Raw genomic sequence first — 27,334 nt, forward strand, 5'->3', positions numbered from 1 at the left:
TGCAGGAGAAGGGAAGGGATATGTGGTCAGACATGAAGCTGCCATCAGAGAAGCAGTAAGTGCTGCGTCTGGCACACAAGTCTGTGCAGATCCTTGGAGAGGGGGAGATGAAGGTGTGAAGACGTTTTTCTGAAGAGGGTAGACACACTTGGTCTGAAGCCTCAACTGGACATTGTTGCCTGAGCACTGCTTGTTAGTGTTCCAGCTTCAGGAAGAAGGGCAGCTGGACTTTGAAAATAAACACCCTGCACCAAGAAGGTACTTGGTTTTTACTGCCAGTTTCTCTTCTACAAGGAAAATCAACTCAAGAAGGTTCCAGAATTTGCCAGTGCTTGGCAGAGAAGCCATATACATTTTGCTGTGTGCTGCAGGAGTTCCATGCCTCTTTGATGCTCTTGTAGCTGTAGCTCCCTGTTCTGCCTCTTCAGTTTGTGTTCATGCAAGAGCTCCATGGTGCTGCTCTGAATGTCAGAGCCAGCAGCATTGCAGAAACAGTCAGGATTTAAAAAGAGCCTTCCTGCATTACTGTCACCTCTATCACCAGCTTCATTTTCTTGTAGTGATGACTCAGATGGAGAGGGAGGTACCTAGTTTCAGCTAAAAGAGACATGGGGGAAAAAGAAAGGCATCGGGTACTTTTTGTATTTATTATTAATTTAATTAAGAAAAAGTGAATCTTCAGTGAAAGCAGGACATCCCTGTCCTCTTCCACTCCTTTTTCCACATGTAGCACATTTACCCATCTTTGTTTAAACAAGAGGGAAAGCAGTGCATGGAAAATGTACCTGGATTTGTTATGTATTTCACCTTATTTGAAGCTTACATTACTGATGCTTCTTTTTTTATGAAAAGAGATCACTCAAAGATAGCAGTGAAGAAGAGCTTTTAGGTACCAAGTCCTGCAAAGCTTTGTGAAAAACATCACTGGGGCAGAAAACAGACCTTATGAATGTTCCTGCTGAGCGAAGGGTGAAACCCGCATCATCAGCAGGTCCCTCACTGCCTGAAGGGCCCCAGGCAGTCCACTGGCACGTGCTGCTGGCTGCTCCCACACTGTGCCTTGTGCCTTCCTGCTGGAGGAAATGGCAGAGAAACGGCAGCTTTTAGGGCTGGGGCAGAGTGAAAGGCTTGGAGATACAGTTTAGGGAGGAAGGGAGTTGGACTTGCTGCAAAAGTGTAAGCACATACAGTAGTTCATAAAGAACAAAGTTTCACTAATTAGACTGGTTATGGAAAAATCTGGGGTTTTGTTAGTGTCTTAATGTAATTAATTCACTTCCTGAGTATAATTAATTTCTCTTGCCAGCTGCAAACCTTTGCCAGTTATGGTATACAAAAAATGGGGCTTTAGACAATGGCGTAGAGTTTAGTAAATTCCATATAGCATTCCTGCATGATGCACATTCAAGATGAAATTCTCATTTTTGTAGTTCTTCTAGATTAAATAAGAGTCACATTCTGGTTTATTGTGGCTTTTTTCCCAATAAAATTTGGATTATTAAAATCCTATTTAAGTCTTTTTTTATCCCTGCCATTCTCAAGCAATAACTAGCCTTAAATAGACAGCATTATTGTTCTGTTTCATATTTCTGAATAAAATATCTACTTTCATATGTATAAACTGATAAAATGTAGCACAACTGTTATAAAGACACTCGGTTCAGAATTAATCTTGATGGAGCACAGTGTAGAAGAGGCACTAATAAACATTATCTTTAAGCAAAAAAATCAATGGCATATGAAGTAGGTAAGATTATTAGAGCACTGTGATCCTGAAAATATTCTCATCCATTATTCCTATGAATATTTAATTTATATAAAAATATTGTAGATATATCTGTACAGTTCCATGAGCTGCTTTTTTTAATCACCTTAATGTAGCACACATTCTGCTTTATCATAGTAGACTGAGTTTGGCTAGGGAAGTCCAAAGAGAAGATAAAGAAAGTATCTGGTGTTTTAATATTAAATTATATTGCTATCATGATTAGGAAAAGCACAACAGTGGGCTGGAAGGTGCTTTGCAGTGATCCACAGGATCACTGACCTTGTGTATCAATGATCCAGAAGACCTTTCAGATGACTTTTGATGGCATGCAAGAGCACCATGGCAGATAATGGGAGACAGGACTGGTTTTGCACATCAGATTATGCGATAGCAGAAGGGCTTCAGAACTGGAGCAGGAACCCATCCTCTCAGGGACCTTGTACAAGTCCAGGACCCCCTCAGGTGGCAAAACTTTGTACTGTGGTGCAATACAGCAGTATCTTCCTTCCTGGTAGGCATGGATTTGTCCATGCGTTTGCAGTACAGGTAGTGTAGTTTAGATTGGATATTAGGAAGAAGTTCTTTACCATAAGGGTGGTAAAGCACTGGAACAATTTGCCCAGAGAGGTGGTGGAGGCCCCATCCCTGGAGACATTCACGGTCAAGTTGGATGGGGCTCCGAGCACCCTGATCTAGCTAAAGATGTCCCAGCTCAATGCAGGGGGGTTGGACTAGATGGCCTTCCCAGCCCAATGCCTTCTATGATTCTATGTAGCTCTCTACAGACTGTTTTTCTTCTCATTTCGTGGGAAGGACAGAATTGATCAGTGGAACAAGGTATCTGCTGCCCAGCTGCCTGCTGGGTGGGATTATGGCATGAAAGAGAAACCAGGCATTGCACTGCAATTCATGAGTTACAGGCTATTTGTGGAGGAGTGAGAAGAGGGAGTTAAATACGTGACTCATGCGCCACGCACGGGGGCTGATCACAGTTAAGTGGAAGCGGAGGTTTGCAGATCACATACGCTGATTGTTGGTAAAAAATCATGACTGGAGGGGAGGCTTCTGGTGGGCTACTGTGAAGGATCAGGAGTAAGCCTGATACTATTTAGCATTTTCAGTTGCAATGAAGAACCAAGCACAAAATGATTACTCATAAATTTTGTGGATAACACAAAGTTTGGTGAAATGTTAAATTTTGTTTCGGAAAGGATAGTAATGAGAAATAATCTTCATTGCTTGGTAACCTGGGCTTAGTCAAAAAGATTCACTTGAATACAACCAAAAGGCAAATTATAGTTAGGGACAGGTTGAACACACAAAATTGAGGAGAGTAGGTTTTAAAGGTTATCAGCAGAGAATTGATTTCACAGCAGGAGGTGACATCTTTGAGACTAATACAAATGCATCATGTCCTGTTCCTGAGATGCGTTTTTAAAGGAGGTGTGCAATACATGGATGTGGTTCAGAAAGTATTTGAGGCCTGGGAAAAGTGCTTGATACTGTGAAAACTAATCTGTTTTTTAGATCAGCAAGCAGACTGAGAGATGACTTCTTGTGTCATGTATAAAGAAGCAGGGAGAGAAAAAGTAGTCACAAAAGACTCTTTTAATCTATTGGTCTGAGGTTTAATAAGATCTGGTAGCTGGAAGCCAGAGCCAGAGAAATTCAAATGAGCAATCTGGCACAAATTCTTCTCAGAAGGGTGCTTAGCTATTGAAAAACCTAACAAGAGAAATGAGGAATTTTTTTGTGCTGCTTTCAGATCAAGACTGAATTCCTTCTTGGGAGATACTCTATGGTTAAATACTACTACAAATTACAGGAGTTTCTATAGAAAAATGTAGTGGTCTGTGTTATATAAGCTATATAATTTAGTGGTTAGTTCTGTATTTGGCCTTTATTTTATGAACATGCAATAGAAATGATAGCATTCATGTTAGTATGAGTCTATTGAGAAATTAAGCATATTTATAAACTGAAATGACATATTTATAGTTGTAGTGTTTAATGGGATACACCAGCTGCTTTGAAATTGGTCCTGATCATTTACTCCAATGCAGATCTTTAGTACCGGGAAAGCTGGTGCTTTCTCAGATATCAGTTGCTCTTTTCTGGATTATTGTGAAAGCAAAAAATTGCCATTATGTTCTTGAAAAATTGAGTCTTTATCTGACCAGTGGTAACCAACCACTGATGACGTAAAATGCTGTGCTGCCATGCTGTAATGTACACAGGGGTAAAGCTTGTCTGCGTTGTACCAGTCTGCACATTGGTTAGTTATCCGCATACATGCTTTTCTGAAAGATGTCCAACATGCTGTAAGAATTTTAGATGTAATGTATTAGATCCATGATCTGAACTGGAAAGGCCAAGACAACGCTGCCTTGGCTGCCTGAAGTTGAGGAAAAAGCTTCAGTATTTATTATCTCAGTTGCAAGTATCAAGCTATTCCTTCTTAGAGCTAATCTGTAATATTTTCAATTAAAAATTACCACAAAAATTTTTTATTAAAAATTAAAACTCTTTTGCTATTGTAGAGTATTGCAGTACAGTGCGCTGGCAGGTTTTACATGCAGCTGAGTTTTGGATTTTCTTGACTTGTCCTACCTCTTTCATGTGTGCAATGTGAGCCTTTGTACATAATTGCAGTTAATTGTACATGGTTCAAGCTGGAGCCTCTGTTTCTGGCCAAATCTAAAAGTACTAGTGGTTAATAATCAGTGTAAAATGTTGAGTGCCTATTTCTAATGTGTGAATTAAGTTAGCTAGCAGCACTGAGTTACTCAGGGGCCTCTGGGTCTCTTCCCAGCCATCACCACTGTTGTGCTCTGGCAGTTCATAGCAGTGCAGTCGTCCTGGTGGAGCCATGTTCTGCGCTTGGCCCCTGCAACAGCAACATCTGTTACCTTTCTGAGATCTTTTTGAGCAAAACAATCTCTCTACCCCTTGCTGGGATTTCAGGGGGATGCCACCTGTTCCTCACAGGTGTGCCTATGGGAAGTTATAGCTTTGCATGAGTGCAGGGCTGCTGGTGGTAAAGCCCCTACTGCTGGCAGCCTCTGCCTCAATTTTTGTTTCTCCTTGCCTATCTTTTTATGTATCCATTAAGGCCCCCTGATGCTTGTATCACTTTTCACCAGTCCAGGCATTTTTGTTTTCAGCTCTCTAGTCTAAAAAGGCATCAAGCAGTGGCAACCAATGATTCCTTGGTGCTGCCTTGTTGCTGTGTGTGGACCAGGGCCTTTCAGCATTACTTTGTTTTTCAGCATTACTTTGGCATTTTATACCGTTCCATTGTGAATAATGCAAATTGGTGTTACATGTTTGAAATCATACTTCAGTTCAAACTACGTAAATTTTTAACAAGGGACAGTGTTAGAAGGTACCATGGCAGTTTCACCAGGGCTAGTAAAAAGAGAGTTGATATGTGTAAGCATGGAATTGTTTAGTACCATTGTCTTACTGAAATAAGGCTAAAAAACTATGAACTGTTCATTTCTACATGTTACAATCAGATTTGTATGTACAGTTTTGTAGATCTTTTCTTCTGCTTGACTTGATTTCTAGTTTTGGCATGTGACAAGCTTTTAGAACTTTTTTCATGCTACTGTTTGTATTTGTTTTATAAAGTTGCATATTCAACTTTATATTCGAAATTATTTTTTATTAAACCATGTATTTTGTAGATCTATGGTTTCCTTAAGTCTATAAATGACCATCATATATTCCTTCTGACTTATTTCTCTAGCACCTCAGAAGTCACTCTCTTGTTGGCTTTGAACAAAACTTTATACAGTGCTGAGCGCCTTGAAACTGATAAAAGGGCTGGAATTACACTGTCCTAGCTACCCCTTAGTAACAGCCCTAATTACTTTATGCAGGATCTTTCCTCAGCAATAAGTCTGCCTTCTATCTTAGACTGGACAGGCTTTTTTTTCTTTTAAATCGGATTAACATAATCCAGCTCTGGACTTTGCTCCTCTGCACTTTTTCAAATGCTTTGGAGAATGTGGCTGCAATGACCAACAAATAAACAAACTCGTACTGGTTTTCACATCTGCTGCACAGCTGCACCATCAGGATTGCTGATATGGACAAGACACAAAGTCCTTGTTGACTATTCTGTGTGTTTTCATATCCTTTTTTCATTTGGGCAGGGGAAATGTGATGGTGATGGCCACCATCTATTTATACTCCTCTTTGAACTTTGTTCCTGTGCTTGGTGTTTCTCATGTGGCATTCTGGTATTCATTTATCTTTGTCCAGAACCCCTAGCTCTCATCAAAGATACTTAGATCCTTGGACAGCTGTTCTAGTTCTTCCTGTACCAAAATGGCACTTACATAGATTAATGGGGTTTCTGCTAACAAATGGATGTTTCAGTTTCTGACTGAAAATTTAGGCATGCCCAAGATAACCTGCTTCTCACCCAGAGGAGACGGTGGGGATGTGCCATGCATTGAGGCATGGTGCTGGAGTACCAAAAATGTGCTGACACTTGATTTTCTCCCACAAGGTACAAGGTCATGCAGATACCTGAAAGCAGTAGAGCCCTGCAACAACATGCCAAACATAGAATCATAAACTCATTTAGGTTGAAAAAGACCCTTAAGATCATTGAGACCAACCATAAACCTAAGACTGACAGATTCGCCACTTAAACCGTGTCGCTAAGTGCCACATATACACATCTTTTAAATACCTCCAGGGATGGTGGTACTTCCCTGGGCACCCTGTTCCAGTGCTTGATAACCCTTCCAGTGAAGAAATTATTCCTGATATCCTATCTAATCCTCCCCTGGCACAAGTCAACACCAACTTGAGCAAAAAAAACCTAACTCTTAACAAATAGCTGAGGGGTCCACCTCACTAACGTAGTCATGGTGCTTCTGGTCCTGATACTGGTGTGTTTTGTACTAATACTACATCTCTGTGCCATGTACCGTAATGTCTCCTGAAGATGAGAGTATTGCACAGTTGCCTCAGCGTTTGGCATAGTCCACTTCCTCCAGGTTTTCCCTGGTTAGGGCATCCAAATGTTTCTTGCACATTCTTACTTATATTTTAGCCTTACAGAGGCAGGGTTGCACCTTTAGCTAGTCTTCATTTCCCTTCTGGAGAACCAGAACTACCTATTCCCTTGCCTGTTGTCAGAGCAGCAATTTACTTTTGCTCTGCTTAAGCTGTTGCCATGTGGTAAGCAGCATAAATCACTGATGTCATAAAACTATAGGTCATTTGGACTCATGACACTGCTGTGTTCTGCCAGGATGTTTGTCAGTTGCCTGTTCCTTTCCTCTCCAAAGAAATGTATAGCTGAGTGAGACCAAGAGTGAGGCATGCTTTTATCCTCTTAAATGCATTTTTGTTGGTAAAAGCTATAAACTGCATCTTTTGCAATTATCTATTCATCCATATGTATATTTAACTTACATTTGCTCACTACTTAACTCCAAAACTGCACTTATTTTTCATTAGCTGTGCATTTACTTTGAGCACTAGGCATTGTTTCAGGTGTCTTTTTGGCTTGTCTGCCTTGGACTGCCTTAAGGTTAACGGTACGATACTTTCTTTGTAGGGTCATTCATCACTGCTGTGGAGACAGCAGCATTGCTGGTTTAGTCCTGTGTGGGATATGAATGCTCAGCTGGAGTGGGCAGACTTGTGTCCTTTTTCAGCCTTTCTTCAAACACCGGGCATAGCAGTAAACAAGGCATCTATGTTCTTCAAACACATGTGTTTGAAAAACATAGATACCTTGTCTAATGTCATCAGGTGCAATGCAGTGTTTATTGTAGATTCCTCCACATGCCTTTTTGTCCCACAGGTCTTCTGATCCCAAGTTCTGTTTAGGTAATTTATTTGATAGACAAATCCCAGTGACTTTTTAAAGGGCTAATTCTGGGATCCCAGGAATTCCCTTCTGAGTTCTTTTGATCGAATGTCAGTCACAACCAGATCTCTTACTCAACTGCTCCACCTCAAATGACAAGACCAGTTCTTCACTGCAGATATGTTACAAACTCTCTTGTTCCCACCTTCTTTTGGGAGTCTGTTTCAAATACCACTTTTACTAAGAAAGTCCTGCACTTTCAAATTTCAGTGTAGCCGTTCTGTAGCTAGCTGTCAATGTCTGCCTGCTGCTCGCTCCTCAGTGCTCCTAGTTGCATGTGCGCAGCTTGCCTGGATTTGGAGGGTTTGCCAGTTCCAACTCCAGGCACCATGAAACACCTAAACTGCTTCTTGAGCTGAGAAGGGTAGGTTGACCACAGAGAACTAAGAGTTGTCTGTGTTTTGTTTGTTTTCCTTCTGTAGTGTTCAGAAATCATGCAGAGCCAAAGTCTGCTTTATCCAGGGGGCACAATCCAGTCAGTGTTGCACGGCAGAAGGGACACAGCCACCAGCTGCAGTCGCTTTCTGCCAGACCTTCCTCAAGGCACAGTTCCCCGCAGCTGGCAGGCACGTTCTTGTATGGAGTGGCCACAACACAATGTGTCTGTTAAACCTGCAGTCCAGCCAGAGTGCACAGACTTTCTGGAAAAAAACAAACAAACCAAAAACCCAACCCAAAGCCTTCACAGACTTCAGCCATGAGTCTTTTAGTAAGAAAGAAGGTGGAATTTATAAGTCAAATCAGTATTTTTGACCTTTGTAGTTGTTCTCTGCACCTTGTTACTATAAGCGTAGTGACTGTGTTGAAGCCACTAACAGAGATCATCCTGCAAACCCAAACAATGCTATTTATCCCAAATCCCAAAAGTATTCCCTTGGTGTTTCTTGTGTGATTAGCTCTTGTTGCATGGATGTCACCAATTCTGAATTTGGGTCAATGTCTGACTATTAATAAGAAAGGAGTCTTGCTAATTCCCCCTTTTTTCCCTGTTCATTTCTTTGGGTTTTTCGGTTGTGAAGCAAGGTCATTGCCACTGCATTTCTTAGCACTATTTGATGTCTTTCTGATTGAAATATTTCTGTTTACACAACTGCTCTTTAAAAACAATTCATGGCCATCAACACTTTTGTAATGTGTATGTGACCCCAAAGTGGAGCTGGAACTCTTCCTCCTTACATCATCTTTGCAGGTTTTACAGAGCTTCAAGCTTATTGCATTTTCCTTTTATTCTGTTCGGTCCATTTTGTTGTCAGTAGGGTCTCCTTGCTGTGTGTCGGTAGATTGCCTGGGTCTGTGTGTTTTACATTTTTTACATTTGATTTTAGTGAGAATCTCTGAGTGTTTTATCTATCCCATCACAAAAATTTTTCCTCTTTCTTCCCGAAAATTGTGGCATTTAGTTGAGCTCTTCTGTGTGCTTGCTTCTTGCTCCTTCAGAGCAGCAGAATAATTTTAATTGAGTTTATCTTTAAATAGACACATTATTCTTGTTTTTTCTAGATTGGCTTAGAACCCTTGACAACTAAACCTCTGACTGTAATTTAAATTGTCATTTTTTTCATTATTTTATGGTGAACAGACAGAGCAACACTTTTCAGAGTTCAGCTTGTCAGATGATGCTGTTTCTTCCTGTGCATGTGAGAGGAAACACAGAAGATGAGAGTTAGTGTTTCTTGCAGTTGTTTTTTTTTAAACTTGAATATTTTATTGCAGAATGACAAATGAACAGAATATTTCATTTATTTATTGAAGTTGTATTTTACATTGATATGTATAACCTTGCAGGGGAGTATGACTATTGCATTACAGTCTTCATTAGAATGGGTGACGGTGTTGTCTAGTAATAAATTTGGAAAATAAAAGTGAAAAGGTGTACTTTAGTGGGCCCCTGAGAACAGAATTTGTGGTACTTTGTGGAATATTCAAAGTTCTGAAGAAATTCATAGGACAAGTTATATAAAAGAGCTTCTAATGCTAACTCTACTTTTAATGCTAATACACTTCTAAAGCATATTAAATCTTAAGATATGAGATCTGAATAAAAACCTTATTGCAGAAAGCACACTAAGAAAATATTAGTGACTTCTGTGTTTCTTCAATCTGTCTATACATCTGTATGCTGACTACACAGAGATTGCGGAATCATGGAAGAGTTGAGGTTGGCAAGGACCTCTGGAGGTCCAACCCACCTGCTCAGAGCAGGCTCAGCCAGAGCAGGATATGCTCAAGCCACGTGTAGTCAGGTTCTGAATTTCTTCAAGGAAGAAGGAGAAGATCCACAACCTCTCTTGGCCACCTATTCTGGTGTCTGACCACATTCACAATTAAAAAAAGGGGGTTATTATGCTTAAATGGAATTTCTTGGGTTTCAATTTGTGCCCGTTGCCTCTCATCTTGTCACAAGGCACCACTGAGAAGAGTCTAGCTCCATCTTCTTTACTCTCTCCCATTAGATATTTATATACATTGATAAGATTCTCCCTGAGCCTTCTCTAGGCTGAACAGTCCCAGCCCTTTCAGCCTCTCCCCTTATGAGAGATGCTCAAGTGCTTTAAGCATCTTTGTGGCCCTTCACTGGACTTAGCTCCAGTATGTCCGTTCCTCTCATGTACCAGGGAGCCCAGAACTGGACACAGCACTCCAGGTGTGGCCTCAACAATGCTGAGTAGAGAGATAGGGCTACCTCCCTCAATTTGCTGAACATACTCTGCCTCTTATAGTCCATGAGGCTGCTGGCCGCCTTTGCCACAAGGGTACACTGCTGGCTCATGATCAGTTTGGTGCCAACCAGTATCTCCAAGTCATCTTCTGCAAGGCTGTTTTCCAGCCAGTCAGCCCCCAGCATGTACTGCTGCGTTGGGGTTATTCTTGTCCAGCTGTGGGACTTGGCATTTCCCTTTGTTGAACTTTGAGATTCCTGTTTGCTCATTTCTCCAGCCAGTTTTGGTCCCCCTGAATGGCAGCAAAACTGTCTGGTCTCTCAGCTGTTCCTCCCAGTTTTGTACTGTCTGCAAACTTCTTGAGGGTGTGCTCTGCTCCATTGCCTGGATCACCAATGAAGAGGCTAAACAGTGTTGGTCCCCAGTATCAACCAACTAGTGACTGGCCTCCAGCTGGACTTCTTGCTGCTAATCCACAACCCTCTGAGCCTGGCAGTTCAGCCAGTTTTCAGTCCAGCTGACTGTCCATTTATCTCACCTGTATTTTGTCAGCTTGACTATGAGGATTTGATAGAAAACAGTGTCAAAAAGTCTTCCTGAGTCAAGACAAACAACATCGACTGCTCTTATCTCAGCAAGCCAGTCATCTCCCTACAGAAGACTATCAGGTCAGTCAGGCATGATTTCCTCTTCATAAACCTTCCATCCTGACTACTGGGCTGCTCCCAGTCACCTTGTCCTTCATGTGTTTGGAAAAGGTTTCCAGGAGGATTTATTTTGATCACCTTCCCAAGGATTGAGATGAGTTTGACCAGCCTGTAATCCCTGGGATCCTCCTTCTTGCCCTTCTTGAAGATCAGAGTAATATTTACTTACTTTCAGTCAACAGGAACCTCCCCTGATCACCATGACCTTTCAAAGACTATTGAGAGCGGCCTTACAATGACATTGGCCACATCTTGTCATGTCCCATGCATGGACTTCAGTATATCCAGTTCACTTAAGTGTTCCCTAACCTGGTTCTTCTCCATCAAGGTTAAATCTTCCTTGCTGTAGACTTTCCCACTGGTCTTAAGGACCTGGGATTCCTGAAAGCAAGTCCTACTAGTAAAGACTGAGGTGAAGAAGGTATTGAGTATTTCAGTCCTTTCTGTGTCATTTGCCACCAGGTCCCTGCATCATTCAGCAGTGGGCCTCCATTTTCCCTAAGCTTTTTTTTTTGCGTCTGTTCCATCTGTAGAAGCCTTTCTTGTTGCCAGTTGAATCTGCCCTCACCAGATTGAACTCCAGTTCAGTTTTGGCTTCCCTAAATCCATTGCTATATGCTCAGACAGTGTCTTTGTATCTCACCTGTGTTACCTGCGTCCTCCTTCTGCTGCTTGTACGCTTTGGCTTCCTTTTTGTGTTTGAGTTTGAGTAGCTCACTGTTCATCCATGCATGCCTCCTGCACCTTCACTTGATTTCCTGAACATTGGTATGGTCCATTCCTGTGCTTAGAGGAGCTTGGAGCTTTTTTCCCTTCACTCAGGATCCTGAACTCCACCATTCATGGTCACTGCAGACAAGGTTGTCCCTGACCTTCACAGCCCCAGCAGTTCTTCCTTCTCTGTAAGCATGAGACCCAGTGGAGTGTCTCCCTTCTTTGGCTCTTCAGTAATCTGGGTCAACAAGTTACCATCAGCACATTCCAGAAACCTCCTGGACTGCCTGTGCCCTGCTGTGTTGCACTTCCAGCAGATACTGGGGTTGCTGAAAATGCTCATGAGGACCAGGACCTGCAAGCATGAGGCTTCCACCAGTTGTCTGAAGGTCTGCCTCAGGACCTGCCATCTCTGTATTCCTGTATTCTGTAGCAGACACCCACCACAGTGTCACCAAAAGCTCTCAGCTGTCTCATCCGGTGTCCCAAGGCAGAGCTTGGTGCATCCCAGCTGCCCTGTCACAAACAGAGGAACTTGCCCTTCCAGTCTGTCCTTCCCAAAGTGCCATGGAACACTCCAGCCTTATGATCAGCAGTTATGTTTAAGGACACGATTGGTGCTGTCACTTCAGGAGTTAGTCCTAGCTGTTGAGGCAGATTCCTAGCAGTGTGGTATTATGCAGAGCAGGGGAGGGAACAGCACATATTTGTCAGGGCATGCAACTTTAATTATTTTCACAAAATTTTATTTGAGACAGGCATTCAGAAACTAGTTTCCAGGAAACTGTAGCATCCTCAGAAGTGCTCATGATTAACCTAATTAACAGGTTTTTTTCTGATTGCTGCACATTCTTACACATATTGAGAATAAACATAGTTGAATGAGCATTTACCTGGCAGTAGAACATGGAAGCTTATGAAAGGATTAATTTTATTCAGAATATAATTGTTCTGGACTACGATTCTTTAAATTTCCTTTAGTTATATGTTGTATTTTATATGAAGCATTGGAGGAAGAACATACAGAATGCAATTTATCTCCTCCAGAGCACGAACGTAACTAATCTGTTTCAATAACGATAGTCAGTAGCATGTCAGATCCATGCAGAAATAGCATACACAGAACCACGGGGCTGGTCTATGCTGCTGTGTACATGCTGCTTGCACAAGCCAAGCTGAGGCTAATCAGAGCATAAGAAGCCATCCCTCTTCAACAGTTTATCAGATATTGCTTTTATATAGCGGGGACTTTTTAGTTGCTGTTTTATTTAGTAATTTGTTCCTTTACTGTATTATTATGAACAGAAGAGATGCATTCTTCTCATTCTTCTGTACCTGACTTTTCTCTGGCCAGAATTTGTTTTCCGCTTTAGCTGAGAAACTGCTGTGCACATACTGATGTTCATTTTTTTACATGCTCTTTGCTAGACTTGTTCTTGGAGAGGTGTTTGACATACTGGAGCATGGGTGAGATTGGACCTAAATTTTGGTCTCTATACCTTTACTGTAGAATTTCCTTTTTCTAAAGTTCTTAGTGAATGCTAAGAAGTAAACATAAATAATTTTGGCAGTATGTCAGGGAAGTTATGTGACTAGCAGCTTGCTTACCAACTAAATTCTGTTTGTCCTCTGCATCATCTGCGTTCAGAAGAAAGGGCAGGGGTTTGGAATAGTGAAGGCTTGGAACCTTCTGTCATTATTGCTTTTGAGAATGGAGAATTTAAAAATGTAAAATAAGACTACCAAAGCAAGGGGAGGTCTGCGGGTAGTACTGCAACCTTTAATACTGTGCCTCTGTATTGATGAGTAAAGGTGTATTTATTTGTGATGTTTTTTCTGCATCGTAAGTATCTCCTGTGACCCTGGAAGTTGCACTGAAAGACATGAAGCTTCCGTGGAAGCCTTTGATACTTAATTTACATGTTGAACTTTTTATTCTATGAGAGGGTCACTGTTCCTCCATGCCAGCAACTGACATCATCCTTTCCACACTGTAGGAAATGCTTAACATAGACCGTTAGCTCAAAACCCAACCATGCAAAGTCCTGAGTAACCTGCTGTTGTTGATCCAGCTATGATCAGGAGGGTAGGATTAGGTGATTTCTTAATCTCTCCCTTCCAACCTTGGCTATTCTGGCATTCTGTGAATTAATTAACCAATTAATTGACACAATAACTCCCCAGATGCCTGATGAGCTTTAATACTCTTGCCAGGATTTTCATTCCCTTCAGTGTAATCTACTCCAGGTGCACATTTGCAGAGCAATATTGTTAATAATAACTATTTTATCACATGGAAATTTCATCCAAAGAAGTTAGCATTGTTTATGGTCTCAATTTCTATTGGTGGTAACACTGCTGTATCTCTTGACAGGTGGAGATGTTCCAGATTTTATCTGTTGTAAGAGTGGTTTGAATCTTATCTTTTGCAGACAAGCTGAAGAATAAACTTTCCTTTCAAATACACATCAAGGTCTTTGCCATGATACCTGCATGCACAATCATGAGATAAAGTTAATATTTATTCCACAAGTGGAAGAAGAACACAATGCTGATAAAGAGCTTCTTTTTCAGTAGAGTTGATATAAAACACTGCTGCCTGTCAATCACATTATAAAGTGGTTAACATTTATTTTATTAAATTGTGCACAAAACCTTTAACAAATGTTATAACTAAATATTACAGTTATGTGTCTTTCTGCAGCTTTCTATACCACATTTCATTAAACCCTGTCAGCTTTGCATCATGTAATAAGGGCGTTGGCGATCCAGCACCTCTTCATGAGCTCTACTGAAGTATGGAAGTCTGCATTGTGGATCTGAAAGGAAGGTTGTGTCCTGTGGGTGTGATTACTCTTTCTTACACCTAAAGGAAGTGAAATAGTAGGACTGGTTCTTTCTGTTACATCTGTGCTCTTTGATTGTCTGCCGTGGTCATGAATGCATGTAAATGAGAGCAGAACACATCAAAGACTGAACCTTTCAGTGCATCGTCCTCCTCAGTGTCCTCATAGTTTAAAAGAAATGCAGATTTCGATTATTCTTGTTCATGATTACTTAACTCTTTTTTGTTAGAAAAAGGTAGAATACTTTGAGGGCTGATGTGTATGTGAGAACTCTGTGGGGTTAGTTTATATGGACTAGTAAAAGAAGAGATTTTTCCACATATTAATTGTATTAATTTGAGGGAAAAGCATGAATTTTGGAAATTCCACTATGTACATTTCATCAATGTCAGGTGAAACTGAGGGATTTTTTTTTTTTTAAATAAGGTCTCCTTATCTGAGTCTGATTACCAATGAAGTGATAAGATTGGGAGGATGATGTGATAAAAAATGTGAACATTTTTATGGCTTTGTTTGGGTATCTAAAGGTGCACATGCTTCCGGTTATCCAATATGGAAGCAGCTTTGTTAACTGTAGAGTAACTTCCAGCATTGAAACATTCTGGCAGAAGGAAAGTGAAAGGAAAAAACCCACACTCCAACAGATATGGAAGAAATAGAACAACATAAAAATGGTGACGTGTTACAGTTTATAAAGATGGGAGAGGTTCCTGCCCCTTTGACTGCTGATGTTTGCTTCCTGCATCTTTAATAATGGATTGACATTTTAAAGTAGTGTGTAGGAATATCATTTCACAGCAGAAAAGGAAATAAGCACTTGCAAGTAAATTTGTGAGGAGATACTTTTGTACCAAAAGATTTTGTGCATAGCGCTTTAGTGAGTGCTTCACAGATACAGTACTTCTCCTAGTCTCTTTCTTTTCGCTGGAATTTTTTCAAAGCAATATACTTAAACCAATTTATTTTGAAAAATACTTCTCTTGAGTGTCCTCTGACAATGCGGCTAGGCACACAGTCAGTAACAGCTTTGAGCTCTATGTACCTTCTCCTCCAGGAACCTCCTCCAAAAAGGCAAAGAGGAAACTCAGAGAATTAGGCATCTGTTTGACCAGTTGAGGTGACTGGTTTTTTTAATGGAAAAAACTCCAGACAACTAGGTATATCAGACCAGAAATAGCTGTATTAGTGCCCCATTCTTCACTTGTGTATAGTACCCTTGCAGGGCAGGTCTTGATTTGATCCAGCTTAGTGTATTTTGAAGTTGCATCAAGCTCTCCACAGCCTTCTCTCATTCTTGGGAATTTTGTTTCCAGGCTCCTGATCTGCTTCATGTCTCCCACTGTCACCCACTGCTGTCTCCCAGATCTCTTCCTGAGCTTGCTCAGCAGTCTGTTGACAGACAGGGCAATATCACTTCTATCAGAGAAGTCTACTGACCCTATAATTTCTTAAAGAATTGAATATTTAGTATCTTACAAATATAGCTAATACGACATGTCACATGGAGTGTGAAGATCCTCAAGAAAATCTCATCAGCATGAGAAAATGTGTAAGGAGAACACAGTTCGACTCCTAAGGAGAAATTAATTTTGCACTACTTTTCATCTCCTACAAGTGCAGTATTCAGAGAAATCATTTGGTCACTGAAGCTCCTGTGATGACAAATCCAAAGTCAAACTCTGTGATTAGATCTTGTAAATCAACAGGTTTGTCCCTTTAGAGCAGGGATGGGGAACCTCCTCATTGCTGGGGCTGTGGAGACCATGCAAACACCCGTACTGGTCTGTGCATTAATGGGGTCCCAGGGGTGTTAGTAACTGCCTGGCCTGGCTGAAATGAAGAGCTACATCTGGCCTGCAAGCTGTAGGACCTCTGATCCTGCGCTAGAAAATTCAGTAGCAGAATTGTATGATGTTATTATAAGAGCATCATTAATAGTTTTTAATGTTGTTAAAGCAGATAATAAGATAAAAGAGAGCAGAAAACAGCACATTTCATTTTATGCTGCCTTAGTATAGAAACTTGCTATGTAATTAGAGATAAAAAATAAGTAAATGAACGAGATCGTTTTATTGAAATCTTTTTATCTTATTCAATCCACAGTGTAGCACACATGAACTAACAGTTACAATATCATATTAACCACATGTGTAATGGGATACAAAGGGGAAAACAATGAAGCATCCATCTATGAACATTAAGACATTTATCTGTGGAATTATGATTATGTTGTTTTCCTTCAGTTGCTGACTATTGTTTAGGGCATTTCTCAAAAAGCAAAATATAGGGATATGTGAATGTGCTATGGATATATAGTTCAGTCCTCATGATAAACAGTTGCTAGCAGAGTAACTTGTAGTTCTCTCAAGTCCACTAAATTTTTGTTCACTGCTTTTTGATCCAGAGAAAAACCTTGCATTCTTCTTGTAAAGTACCTTCATAAATAAATCTAATAAATTAACTGTATAAAAGTGGTGAAACATATATTGCAGCTGCTATGGATTGCTAAATCTTACAGTCCTGTTGAAAACTTCATATGTATTGTTTTTCTTAAAGCTGTAGCTTTTCATATCATACAAATGGATCAGAGTATCTACTGTCTTTAGCTTAAAAGGAGGTATTTTGGTTTTCTGGCCACATTAAAAGTGCTGAAAAGATATTGTCTTTTTTAAGTGGAGCTTATCATTCGCTGGTCAGAAGTACAATGCTTGCCAGCTAAGAGGAGAAAGGAAAGAAAATCTTTGTATATGAAGATATATAGCTACCCCCAAATTTACTTTGGCGTGGATTTGGGTTTTATCTGTGGCAAGACTTTCCCTGTCTGTAGCGTGACTATTTTAAGAACAAAAATACAAGCTTTGGCATAAGGTTTTGACCAGCTACCTTATTGCTGCTCACTAGAAAATGCCTCTGACATTTGAAAAGGTTGTTGAAATTGTCTGTGAATGTTTTCAGCAGGAGAGGATGCCTGTATGGAGCAGCACTAACAAGGAAGGGAATTTGTGTCATCCCGGCTGGTTTTACTCATCAGCCTTTATTAAATGAAGCAGTGTGAGCCGGGACCATGAGGGGAGTTGGCATGTCTACGTTCAACTCCGCAGTCCTCCATGAAGCAAATTTTGTGATGAAAGTCTTGAAAATGTTCTTGACCTGTTGTAGGAAAGGCTTACCAGGAGGCAGTTCTTGCATCTGTTTTCACAGTGTAAGCTTCCTGATAAATAATGACCTTGAGATCTTTTGTACTGCCTGTTCTGAAAGCCTTTGATAAGGGTAAAAAACTGAATGGTGTTAGATTTACAAAAAGATAATAACCACCTGATGATTTTTAAGAAGCAAATAATTAGCTTAGCTAAAGCTTGTGTGGGCTGAAGGATTTATAATCTTCAGTCTAAACTACTAGCAACAGGAGTCTTAAGGATCTATGAATTAAGGTTTCTGCCACAAAACCACCTCAAATTTAAATGAAGAAAAGAGCTCAACAAGATTGGTTTTCTTATGGAGAGAAATGTCTGAGGAGCTGACCTCGTTTTTACTGAGTGAGGGATGTAGTTATTTAAACATATCTATCAGAAGGAAATTACTGAAATGGCTATGTTGACTGTTCAGTAACAGACTCAGAAAGAGATGGCTTTGTGCCTATCCCAAGGACCCAGGATTTTCAGAGTTCTAGGATTCTCACATAGGATTCTGTGGTCGTGAGCTCTTGATTTTGGTGCCACCAAAGCAGCTGTGTGATGTAACTTTAAACCCGAATAGTTGACAAACAGGAGACATGTCACTGCTAGTTGTCTGGAGACAGATTGATGGGCTTTTTATTTAATGGTTTACGTTGTCATGGTGTGCTCTATAAGAGCTCTGCCTGGTCAGAGTTTGACAGCAGAGGGTCAGATGTTTCCCTGACACTCTGTAGTTCTGCTAATCTCAGCAGGATTCGTGGGGGTATTAGTGCAGTAAGTGGTTTATTAGAAGAGATAATTAGCACAAAGCAGATGAGGATTTCATAAATAAAGAGACTTGGTCTGCATCACTGAAACCTAGTTACGTGACATGGCAAGTCCCCTTGCTGAGCCTTCTTACCTCTCAGCTCCCCAGTACTTGGTACATCCATCAGCACCCACCCAGGATGGGCAAATCCAGTTGAGGAACAGCCATTTCTGGTGAGAACTGCCTGGATGATACGGTGATATGAACAAAAGCACTTCAAAAAGCAACACAGACGCAGTTTCAGTGTCTCCTGCAATGGGAGCTAGCAGGCAGCCAGAACAGATGCAGCAGCAGGGCAGTGAGCTGGGGAGCGAGGAGGCACTGGGGAAAAGAAAACTTCAGCTGATCTGTCAAAAGACTCCAGCTACAGTCCTTGGAATTGGCTGCAGGCAGAGAAAGCTTTTTGATCTATAGTCCACCAGGAAATTGAGCTTTTCTCAGGTGGAATTTAGACTTTCAGGTGAAAGGAGAAAATAAAGTATATGTATAGCATGAAAAATGCCAGAATCTAGGCTACATTTAAAGAAATAACAAGTAATTTTGCTTGTTCATTCCAAGCTTACCGACAGATTGACAGACAAAAGCTACTTCAAATCAATATATTTTCATCAAAGCAAGTCATATTTTTAGACTCTTTCCATGTTATTAAATATACATGAGGCTGAGAGTCCAGTGCTGCTCACATGGGAATGAGTGAGTGGTTTTGATTAACCTATCGACCTCCTGTTGCCTCCCAATACCCAGAGCCTTCCCTTGAACAGCATGTGATTTCCCTCCCACCTTCCTCAGTCTGCTCAAACTCTTGGAAATTATGGCAACACAGTTTATCTCCTATACATTGATCCAGAAGGAGAACTTTTGTTTAAGCACTGTGGAATTGCCTTTATACATGTAGTATTAAAACTAATCCAGGAAACTACTGTACAGAGTAGGTTAGCCTTAAGTCATGACCCGTGTGTCTTTGCTTACTAATGGTAGTTTTTACCAGACATTGAGGTAAAATACATTTTTTAACACCTCTTCACAGCTTTCTTTTCTAGCCATACATCTGATAAATTTTTATTACATTAGTGTTGCACAATAGGAAATAACTTTAAAACTCTAGGGAAGATATCAAGGAAATTGTACTTTCAAAATCACATTTTTGAAAGCAAATATAATTTGTTAAGGAAAAAGGACACTACTGTTTCCCTGATCACTCAGTACACCAGATTATCTGATCCATAATTTGTTAATGTACTGTCAGGATATCCTCAGATATGAATATTGCCGTTTATTAACCACAGACTCACAGGTGAAGATTTGAGGCCAAGCGCACTTCCAGAACAAAGGAAACAATTATACAGCACAATCTCTCTCTCTGTGTCTCCAGTACCATTGGTTCCTAGGGCTTGCCTTTTAAGTGTGTCGCAAGCTTATGATAGCATTAGTGGTCTTGCTGTGCAGACTAGCCTTCAGCCAGCTTGTGCTCTGTTACCGATGACAAAACCCAGTGCATTTGGAAAGGTTAGTCAATTCTTCGAAGAATTTCTTGCCTTTCATGGTGATGGTTTTCTTGACAGTGTATTTCCTGTTACAAAATTCTTTCCTGAAATGGAAAATGTGGGAGATATCCTATTACCTACACTTAAATTTATTGCCAGCGTGGTCTGAAGGAATTGAAATGTTTTGTTGGCTATCAGTGATACGTGGCCAAGTTTGCTGGCTGCACCAGGATAGAGACTCAGAATTATTCATACACCCAAATAATTGCCAGAACTTCTTTTTCTAGTTGTTATACCTTTTCACCGGACAGGACACGATGCATATGATGCCAGTCTTGCCATACCGTTGTCATGCTGTTGACCTGGTATGGCTCTTAGCCCAGGTTTGCTCAGGTTCAAGATGATCAGACTCAATAATGCAAGAGATCATCCTGATTTTAGTATCTTCTTCAGTGCCTGACTGACTTCACGTCTGTTCTATGCGGAGTTCTTGAGAAATTACTTGGGAAGTAGACAGTGACTGATTGGGAGACTTTCAGCTGGGATGTGATTTAGAAAGCTGTTCATTTCCCTCTCTCAGTTCAGTTTTATCCTTTCCAGTCAGTAACTGGTGGTATGAGTACATCTAAGTATGATTTCTGAGGTCTTGGGCCTTAAGTATTGATACTCTTACTTCAGTCATCTTTCCTCATGTGGAAATAAAACCTGCACTCAGTATTTGTGTGTGTGTGTGCGCGCATGTGTGTGTTAAGTGTGAAATGTAGGCTCTTTTGTATTGACGTGGTGCCATACATGTGCCATTAGTACCTTTTCACTTTTAGTAGAATCATATCAGTCTATAAACTTGAAGTAACTAGTGGCATGTTCACTGTTACTCCAGAAAAAGCAGATAAGACATAATCCCTGCACCATAGGAAGGCAATATACTTCATAAGAGCTTGACCTCTTATCTTTCTGATGTAGCTTTCCTATCACAATAAAAATCATCAGTCTGGAACAGAACAGTTTGACAGGATGACTCAGCAGATCCACTAAATGACAGATGCTAGAAATAAAAAATAAACAAACTGTGCCAGGTCATTGCTGTCAGAGCAGGATCCTTCACCTGTTGTTCCTGCCACTTACACAGTCTGCTGACAGTTTGGGGACCATGTTTTCTATTGACAGGACAGATTATTGGTATGACTTGCAAATTTAATGTGGTTTTATTTATTTTCTAAGATTACACATTACATCTCAGGATGTAACTTCTAAAGCATCAGCCATGTGCTTTGCTTGCTGTTTCTAAGCTGGTGATCCCAGCCAGTGCTGTGAACCAGCAGGCTCTCACTCTGTGTCCGATCCACTTGCAGCATCACTTCTCTTCCTGGCGGCTGGGCTTCCCTTGGCTGTCAGCTCCCAGTGTTTACAACCAAGCCCTCCCCTTGTCCTTTTATGTGGAGCCAGACCCCTCAAAAAACACCTCAGACTGTATGGCTTAATTCTCCTCAGACTTGGTGGTGCGGTAGTTTGGAGTGGGAGTTACCTGCAGTGGTCTTCAGGCAGTTCATTCAGGCTGAACTGTGCCTTCTGTTTACACTGTAAAAAGGATGGCTGTTGTGTATCAGCTTTAATGCTGCCTGTAGCTGTCTGTAGATCAAAGCTTTGCTTGAAGGCAGCTGTGTATTCTAGCAAAGCAGGTAGAGCACAATGTAGTGTTCTGTCTGATCTGCCTGTGAACAGAGCTGATGGCATGTCACTGGAAATGATGGTTTGCATGCAGCCACCCTGTGTTGGAGGGCAATAGTGTGGATGCCAGCTCTTCTGTGCCGGTTGGCATCAGCGTCAGGGACAACCCTGGGCATATTTGATTTCCTAGTATAGACGCAGCCCACCAGCTCTGCTTCTTACCTCCCTGTGAGAAATGTCTCTCATTTGTTCAACAGCTAGTTCAACCCAATATATAGCTATGGAACAATGCGAAAAAGGGGAACTGAACACTGTCTACCTGGAAGTCAGGGATTTGAATCAAGAATGCCCCAGTTTTCTGATGGAGGGTACCAGTCATCAGGCAATGCATGTTTGCTGAGGCAGTTTGGTCTCATATTGCAGCGATTCAACTTTTTTGTGGTGAACTTTGATAGTATATGAATCAGAGGTGGAGCGGAGAATGACCCTTCAGCCTGGTGAGTAGGCATGCTCTTGGGAGGGGAAACTCCTGGGCACTTGTCTCTGCTTTGATACATGTTCAAAAATACATAGGAGATGAGAGGAAACAGAGCACGTCAGCCAGTGTTGAGGTGGTGAGCAATGCGGGTTTGGATCATATTGTGGCAGGAAAATGAGGGAACTGCAGCTCTGGAGCTTGTGTTCTCATTGAGTACTTTTAGACCACAGCATCTGGAAGGATTTTCAACACTACAAATCTGACCCAGCTTTCCTTACAGCTTCTCAGAAAAATATTAAAAAAAAAAAAAAAAAAAAAGTGTAAGGTTTGGGTTACATGTAGGTCTACGTGTCCAAGGTAAAAATGGTGGTGGTGGTGGTGGATGCTTTTTTTGTGAAAAAGAAGAGGAAAAAAAGAAACGTGGTTTGATCCAAATGAGAGGGGTTTTGACTGCCGTACTGCAAAATGTTATTTTTTCACTGTGTTTAGGTCAATAATATAGCAGCAGCCCACCCCTCTCCCTTAGAAATCTGTCTCACAGTCAGCAGTTGATGAGATAGAGCTGGAAAAAATTTAATGGGTCCTGCCTTGTTACGTCCAGAAAAGGCTCACATTGGCTTTCAGTAGAATGACCAAGAATTAACTTTGGAGAGACAAAATAGAAAGAAAAGAAAAGTTTCTAATAGTTCTTAGCTGGTTTGTATGGTTTCTTTTCATAAGCGCATATGATGAGATTTTCCTCAAATGGCGAACTATAGCTGTGAAAAGACAGTGTTTTCCAGTTCCCTACAAAAAGAATACCTTTTCCTTCCCTTCAAAGAAGGGATTCACAGCATGTATTGGTCGCCATTCACAACAGGGAAGAAGAGAGCCTTCACTTACTGATTTTTAGTGTTCTAAAAATGAGGATTTACCAGTGCTGCCCTGGAACAATAGTGCTGCGCCTGAGCAATGCGGAGGGAAGTCACCTGCCTTGCCTCTGTGTTTTCTGTCTATCCTGCCTGAAGTGTTTGGGAAGCTGCTTCCAACATAAAACACTTAGCATCTGTAAAGGGAGAGCAGAACATCTATCAAACATGGAAAGATCAAGAACTGTGACTCCCTGCAGAGTAACTGTTGGGAGGGAAACAGCTGCATAATGTTGAACATATTCAGATCTCTGACTTCACCTGATGCACACTGTGAAGGCTGTGTTTGTAGTCAAATGATGAATCATTTTTACGGATGCGGAAAAGCTTTTGTGCTTCTACCTTAAAAGACACTGCTCCTTTATTTGTTTGAGAGTCAACGCCAGTTGCTTCTGCCTTCTCTCAGACAAATATAAGGATAAATATTAATCTGCAGTTTTATTTTTCTTTGCTGAAAAGGTGGGCCTGGCTGTGGAATGGCTTTGGAGGTGATTTGGTGCTTGGTACACTGAAAAGACTTGAGAGCTGACAAGAGCATTTAAAAACTCAGCTTTGTTAAAAAATTCAAGTTCCCTAAACCTCAGTGATAATTTGTCCCTTCATGGGTACCAAAAGTATTCACTGGACATGGTCATGCTTAAGAATCAGGAACCACTGTGGTTTTGAGGACAAAATCACTGAAACAGCTCACCTCTTCACTTTGAAAGGCTTCTCACCCCAATCTCTAAAACAGCCTCCAGCCTTCAGTCCATCCTCTTCTAGAGGTTTCGGTACATGAAAACTTCTGCGATGACCTTTCCTCACTGCCCAGCCTTGATAGCTTGGCAGGGTCAAGGCAGGAGCACTGCAATGGCAGCCCCTGCGCCCTCCTTTTCTCATAGGAAAACACTAGAAGGTTAGACGCTTTTGGCAGATCCCCTGCTGCAGGCAACACAAAGAGTTGTTACGTGCTACATGAAAAGTCAAACTACTCCCTCTTTCCAAGGTGATTTCCTCACATTTTGGTTGCCCTCATGCTGCCAGCAGGGCCTTTATCTCCTTTAGCAGGTGGTGATGGGTAAAAAATGCAGGTGATACTTCCTTGAACAGTTCTCGGCAGGAGAAAACCTATCCTAATAGTAAGCGCAAATACTTTTAAAGTGAGTATTACAAGTTCAGCGGCTGTTACATGGTATATGTGCCTGACATATGATGTGGCTTTTCTTATGATGGTTCTGTCCCAGCTCAAGAAACATGTTGCCTCTAAACAAGTCAGAAACCACTTAATTAGCAAAGTGTGTTCCACAGTTATTTCTACGAGGAGTAGGTTATTGTCTCAGAAGCATCATATTCATTGGGAAAAATATCCAAGTGCTAATTTTTTCTGTGGAAATAGCGTGATTGGGGATGAGCAGACAGACAGCATCAAAATGAAATCTCACACACATGGTTGCTGTTTTATGGAAGTGACCTTCCCTTTTCCAAAGATAGAAGTCTTCTCAGGGAGCTGGAAGGTACAAAACAGCTTGGCAACACAGCATGTGATTGTGTGTCACTGACATAAGCATAGCTAGTATTTTCTATTATTGCTGTGTAGCACTCTCTGGGCAGCAATCATTTGTGTTCCATTTAAATACGATGAATATGAAAGTAATAATGTTTCAAATTTCACTCTTGCACATACTGTCAGGGGAAAGAATGTTGATAATTTTCTTTAATCTGGTGGTGAAATAAAATGAAAATCTAATTCCTGCAACACTGCTAGTACTCTTCTTAATTCTGCACTGTCTGAATTTTTCAGGGTTTTGAAGGTTTTCCTGTCCCGAACTGCTCAACGTATTCCATACATGACAGGTGGGCGAGTGATGAGGATGCTGGCTGTTATTCTCCTGATAGTCTTTTGGTTTCTCGTTGGCTGGACTTCTGCAATAACCCAAAATTTGGAGAGAAACATTCCACTTATTGGCCAAGGGCAAACATCTGACCACTTGATCTTCAATATGTGCCTCATAGACCGCTGGGATTACATGATGGCTGTTGGTATGTTCATTTTCTAGTTTATCTTGAATTTCTAAAATAAAGCTTGGTTGCCTTTTCATTTTTCTTCTTTTAGAATATCTTAAAAGTTTTGTCACACTGCCTAATGTCACATGAAAAGGTTCTAGGGAAATAAAATATCAGCATATGTTTTTTTAAATGGGCTGAGAAGTAAAACATGGTTAAAATATACTGAGACTTTTATGACTTTCAAAGGTTTGTAACTTGGATTGCAGTTATGAAGTGATGGGTGCTCAAGAAATTTAATCTCTGAAGGCAGAAGGTATCTAGCTCTTCCTCGCTATTAAAGTGATAATTGTGGCTAGATTAATGGAGGCTTTTTGCTTCTGCAGCACAGAACTGGGCAGAACTCACATGTTTGAGGAGGGAAAGAACTTGCAAGACCACTCATTCATAACCTTACAGAGATTAGTATCAAAGTAATGGGAATAGGAAATGAACATCAAACGTCCCAACTTAATGTATTTGTTAGATGTACTCTTGGTGCTTGGGATAGGCAGGAGCTAAAAAATTACACCCTGTAGAATTCATGTCAAGGAGAAAATGACTCATTTTTATTTCCTTAATTTTATAACAAACAAAGAGTGGATTCCTCATGCCAGGGTTCAGTTACACAGTACAATGTGCTCCTGATGACCAGATAGTTTCAGTGCTTCTGCACCTAGAGCTGTCATTTCTAGTACAGCCCAGGTGTGCCACCTACTATCTCAAATACATCAGTGTTTTGAAATCTGAAATAAATTCTTGCCTTTCTGTCCTTTCCCTGCTTCTCCCATGGACATCCCGCTGACAGAGCTCTGCTGCTGAGGATTAGGGAGAGGCAATGGTCGCTGTCCTCCCCATGACAGTGCAGATGAGATGGATAGAAGCAGCCAGGGGGTATGAGGAGTGGTTTCTCAGAGAGTGGCATACAGAAAGCCAGCGTATGATAAAACAGCAGTTTCAAAGGGCAAAACACTGCTGCCAGCTCCACCAAGGACTCCGTGGCTCTAGGGTGCCCCTGTGCTCTGTTCTTCTCTCCTTCATGTAAGATCTCAGAAGCAGTCAGGGTACACTGGTACCCCATGTGTCAATATGCTCACTGGTAAACCACGCAGAGAGGAGTATAAAGGAGTATGTTTTGAAATGCATCTCAGTATGGGTCCATTTGGAGAGGTGTGCTGATAAAATATAACTATACTTTTCAGTAATGGAATAGAACTAGCACCAGAGATGATGTAAAATTAATAACAGAAGAAAACTAAGTGTGGAACACCTGATGATGTCATCTGTTCTAACTTGTTTTGCATCAAAATTTTACTGCATTTCACAACCAGTAATGCAGTGTAGTTTTATTAAAACTTTGATAGTGGTGGTTGTTGCATAATGGCAAACATATGTTTTTATTCTCTGGACTTTATAGCTATGGTAGTGTAGTCATTAACAACACAGATCTTAATACCTGATTATGATCAATAGTCCCTTCTTGGTAAGAAATTGTATAATTTGCTGTCTGCCTAGTGCTGGAAAAAACAAGGATCATTTTTTTAAAAGTATATTTACATTTAGAGGGGTTTTTAATTTTTTTCAAAATACACTTTAAGGCCAGTAGAGGCAAAGCCAGCTCTTGAGCCTGAACAAAATTGGGCAGAATTTCTTACATTCTATCATTTTGCCTTCTTACACAAGCTACCTTATAAGCAGAGTTGTGTTCGTGCAAGTCTTCAGTAAACTATGCAGCCATATTAGTGGTACCAGGAGATGTATGCCTACAAGTCTGTACTAACATATGTCTGTATATGTATATTTTTATGTGTGTGTGTGTATGTACTTCAAGATTTTTATTGTTAATAACAGCCTTCCAAAATTAGATGCTTCATCTCAGAGATATGTCAGGAAAAATACCCATAATGGAGAACCCCTTTTATTCCTATAACTGACTGAGAGCAGCCTTGCAAAAGATTCAGTGTGATAAATTAATTGATAGATTATGATATTTGTTTTAAAATTTAAAATAAAAATGCTGAATGATAATTTATTAAATGATGGTTATTTCATTTAATTTAGTCAGGCACAGTGTTTTCTATAAAACTAGTGATTGTTTTGAAATATATTCCAAATATTCACCTGTACCCCTTGCTGGAATACCCCCCCCCCCATTTCACTTGGCTGTCAATGCTTTACTGAAATGCAGGGAGGGAATTT

The 27,334-nt window shown here is 40.7% G+C and overlaps 1 protein-coding gene across 1 annotated transcript in view; it reads left to right on the plus strand.

Annotated features, from left to right (window-relative positions):
* The window catches only part of GPR158 (G protein-coupled receptor 158), a 195,858-nt gene that overhangs the window by 149,212 nt on the left and 19,312 nt on the right, over positions 1-27,334 (plus strand). The window contains exon 7 of the mRNA XM_086467139.1: positions 24,894-25,132. Within this exon, the coding sequence (XP_086323265.1) occupies positions 24,894-25,132 (239 nt within the window). The remainder of the gene's footprint in view (positions 1-24,893; positions 25,133-27,334) is intronic.

This window comes from Leptosomus discolor, chromosome 6 (genome assembly GCF_034619465.1).
Source record: "Leptosomus discolor isolate bLepDis1 chromosome 6, bLepDis1.hap2, whole genome shotgun sequence".
Classification (NCBI taxonomy): domain Eukaryota; kingdom Metazoa; phylum Chordata; class Aves; order Leptosomiformes; family Leptosomidae; genus Leptosomus; species Leptosomus discolor.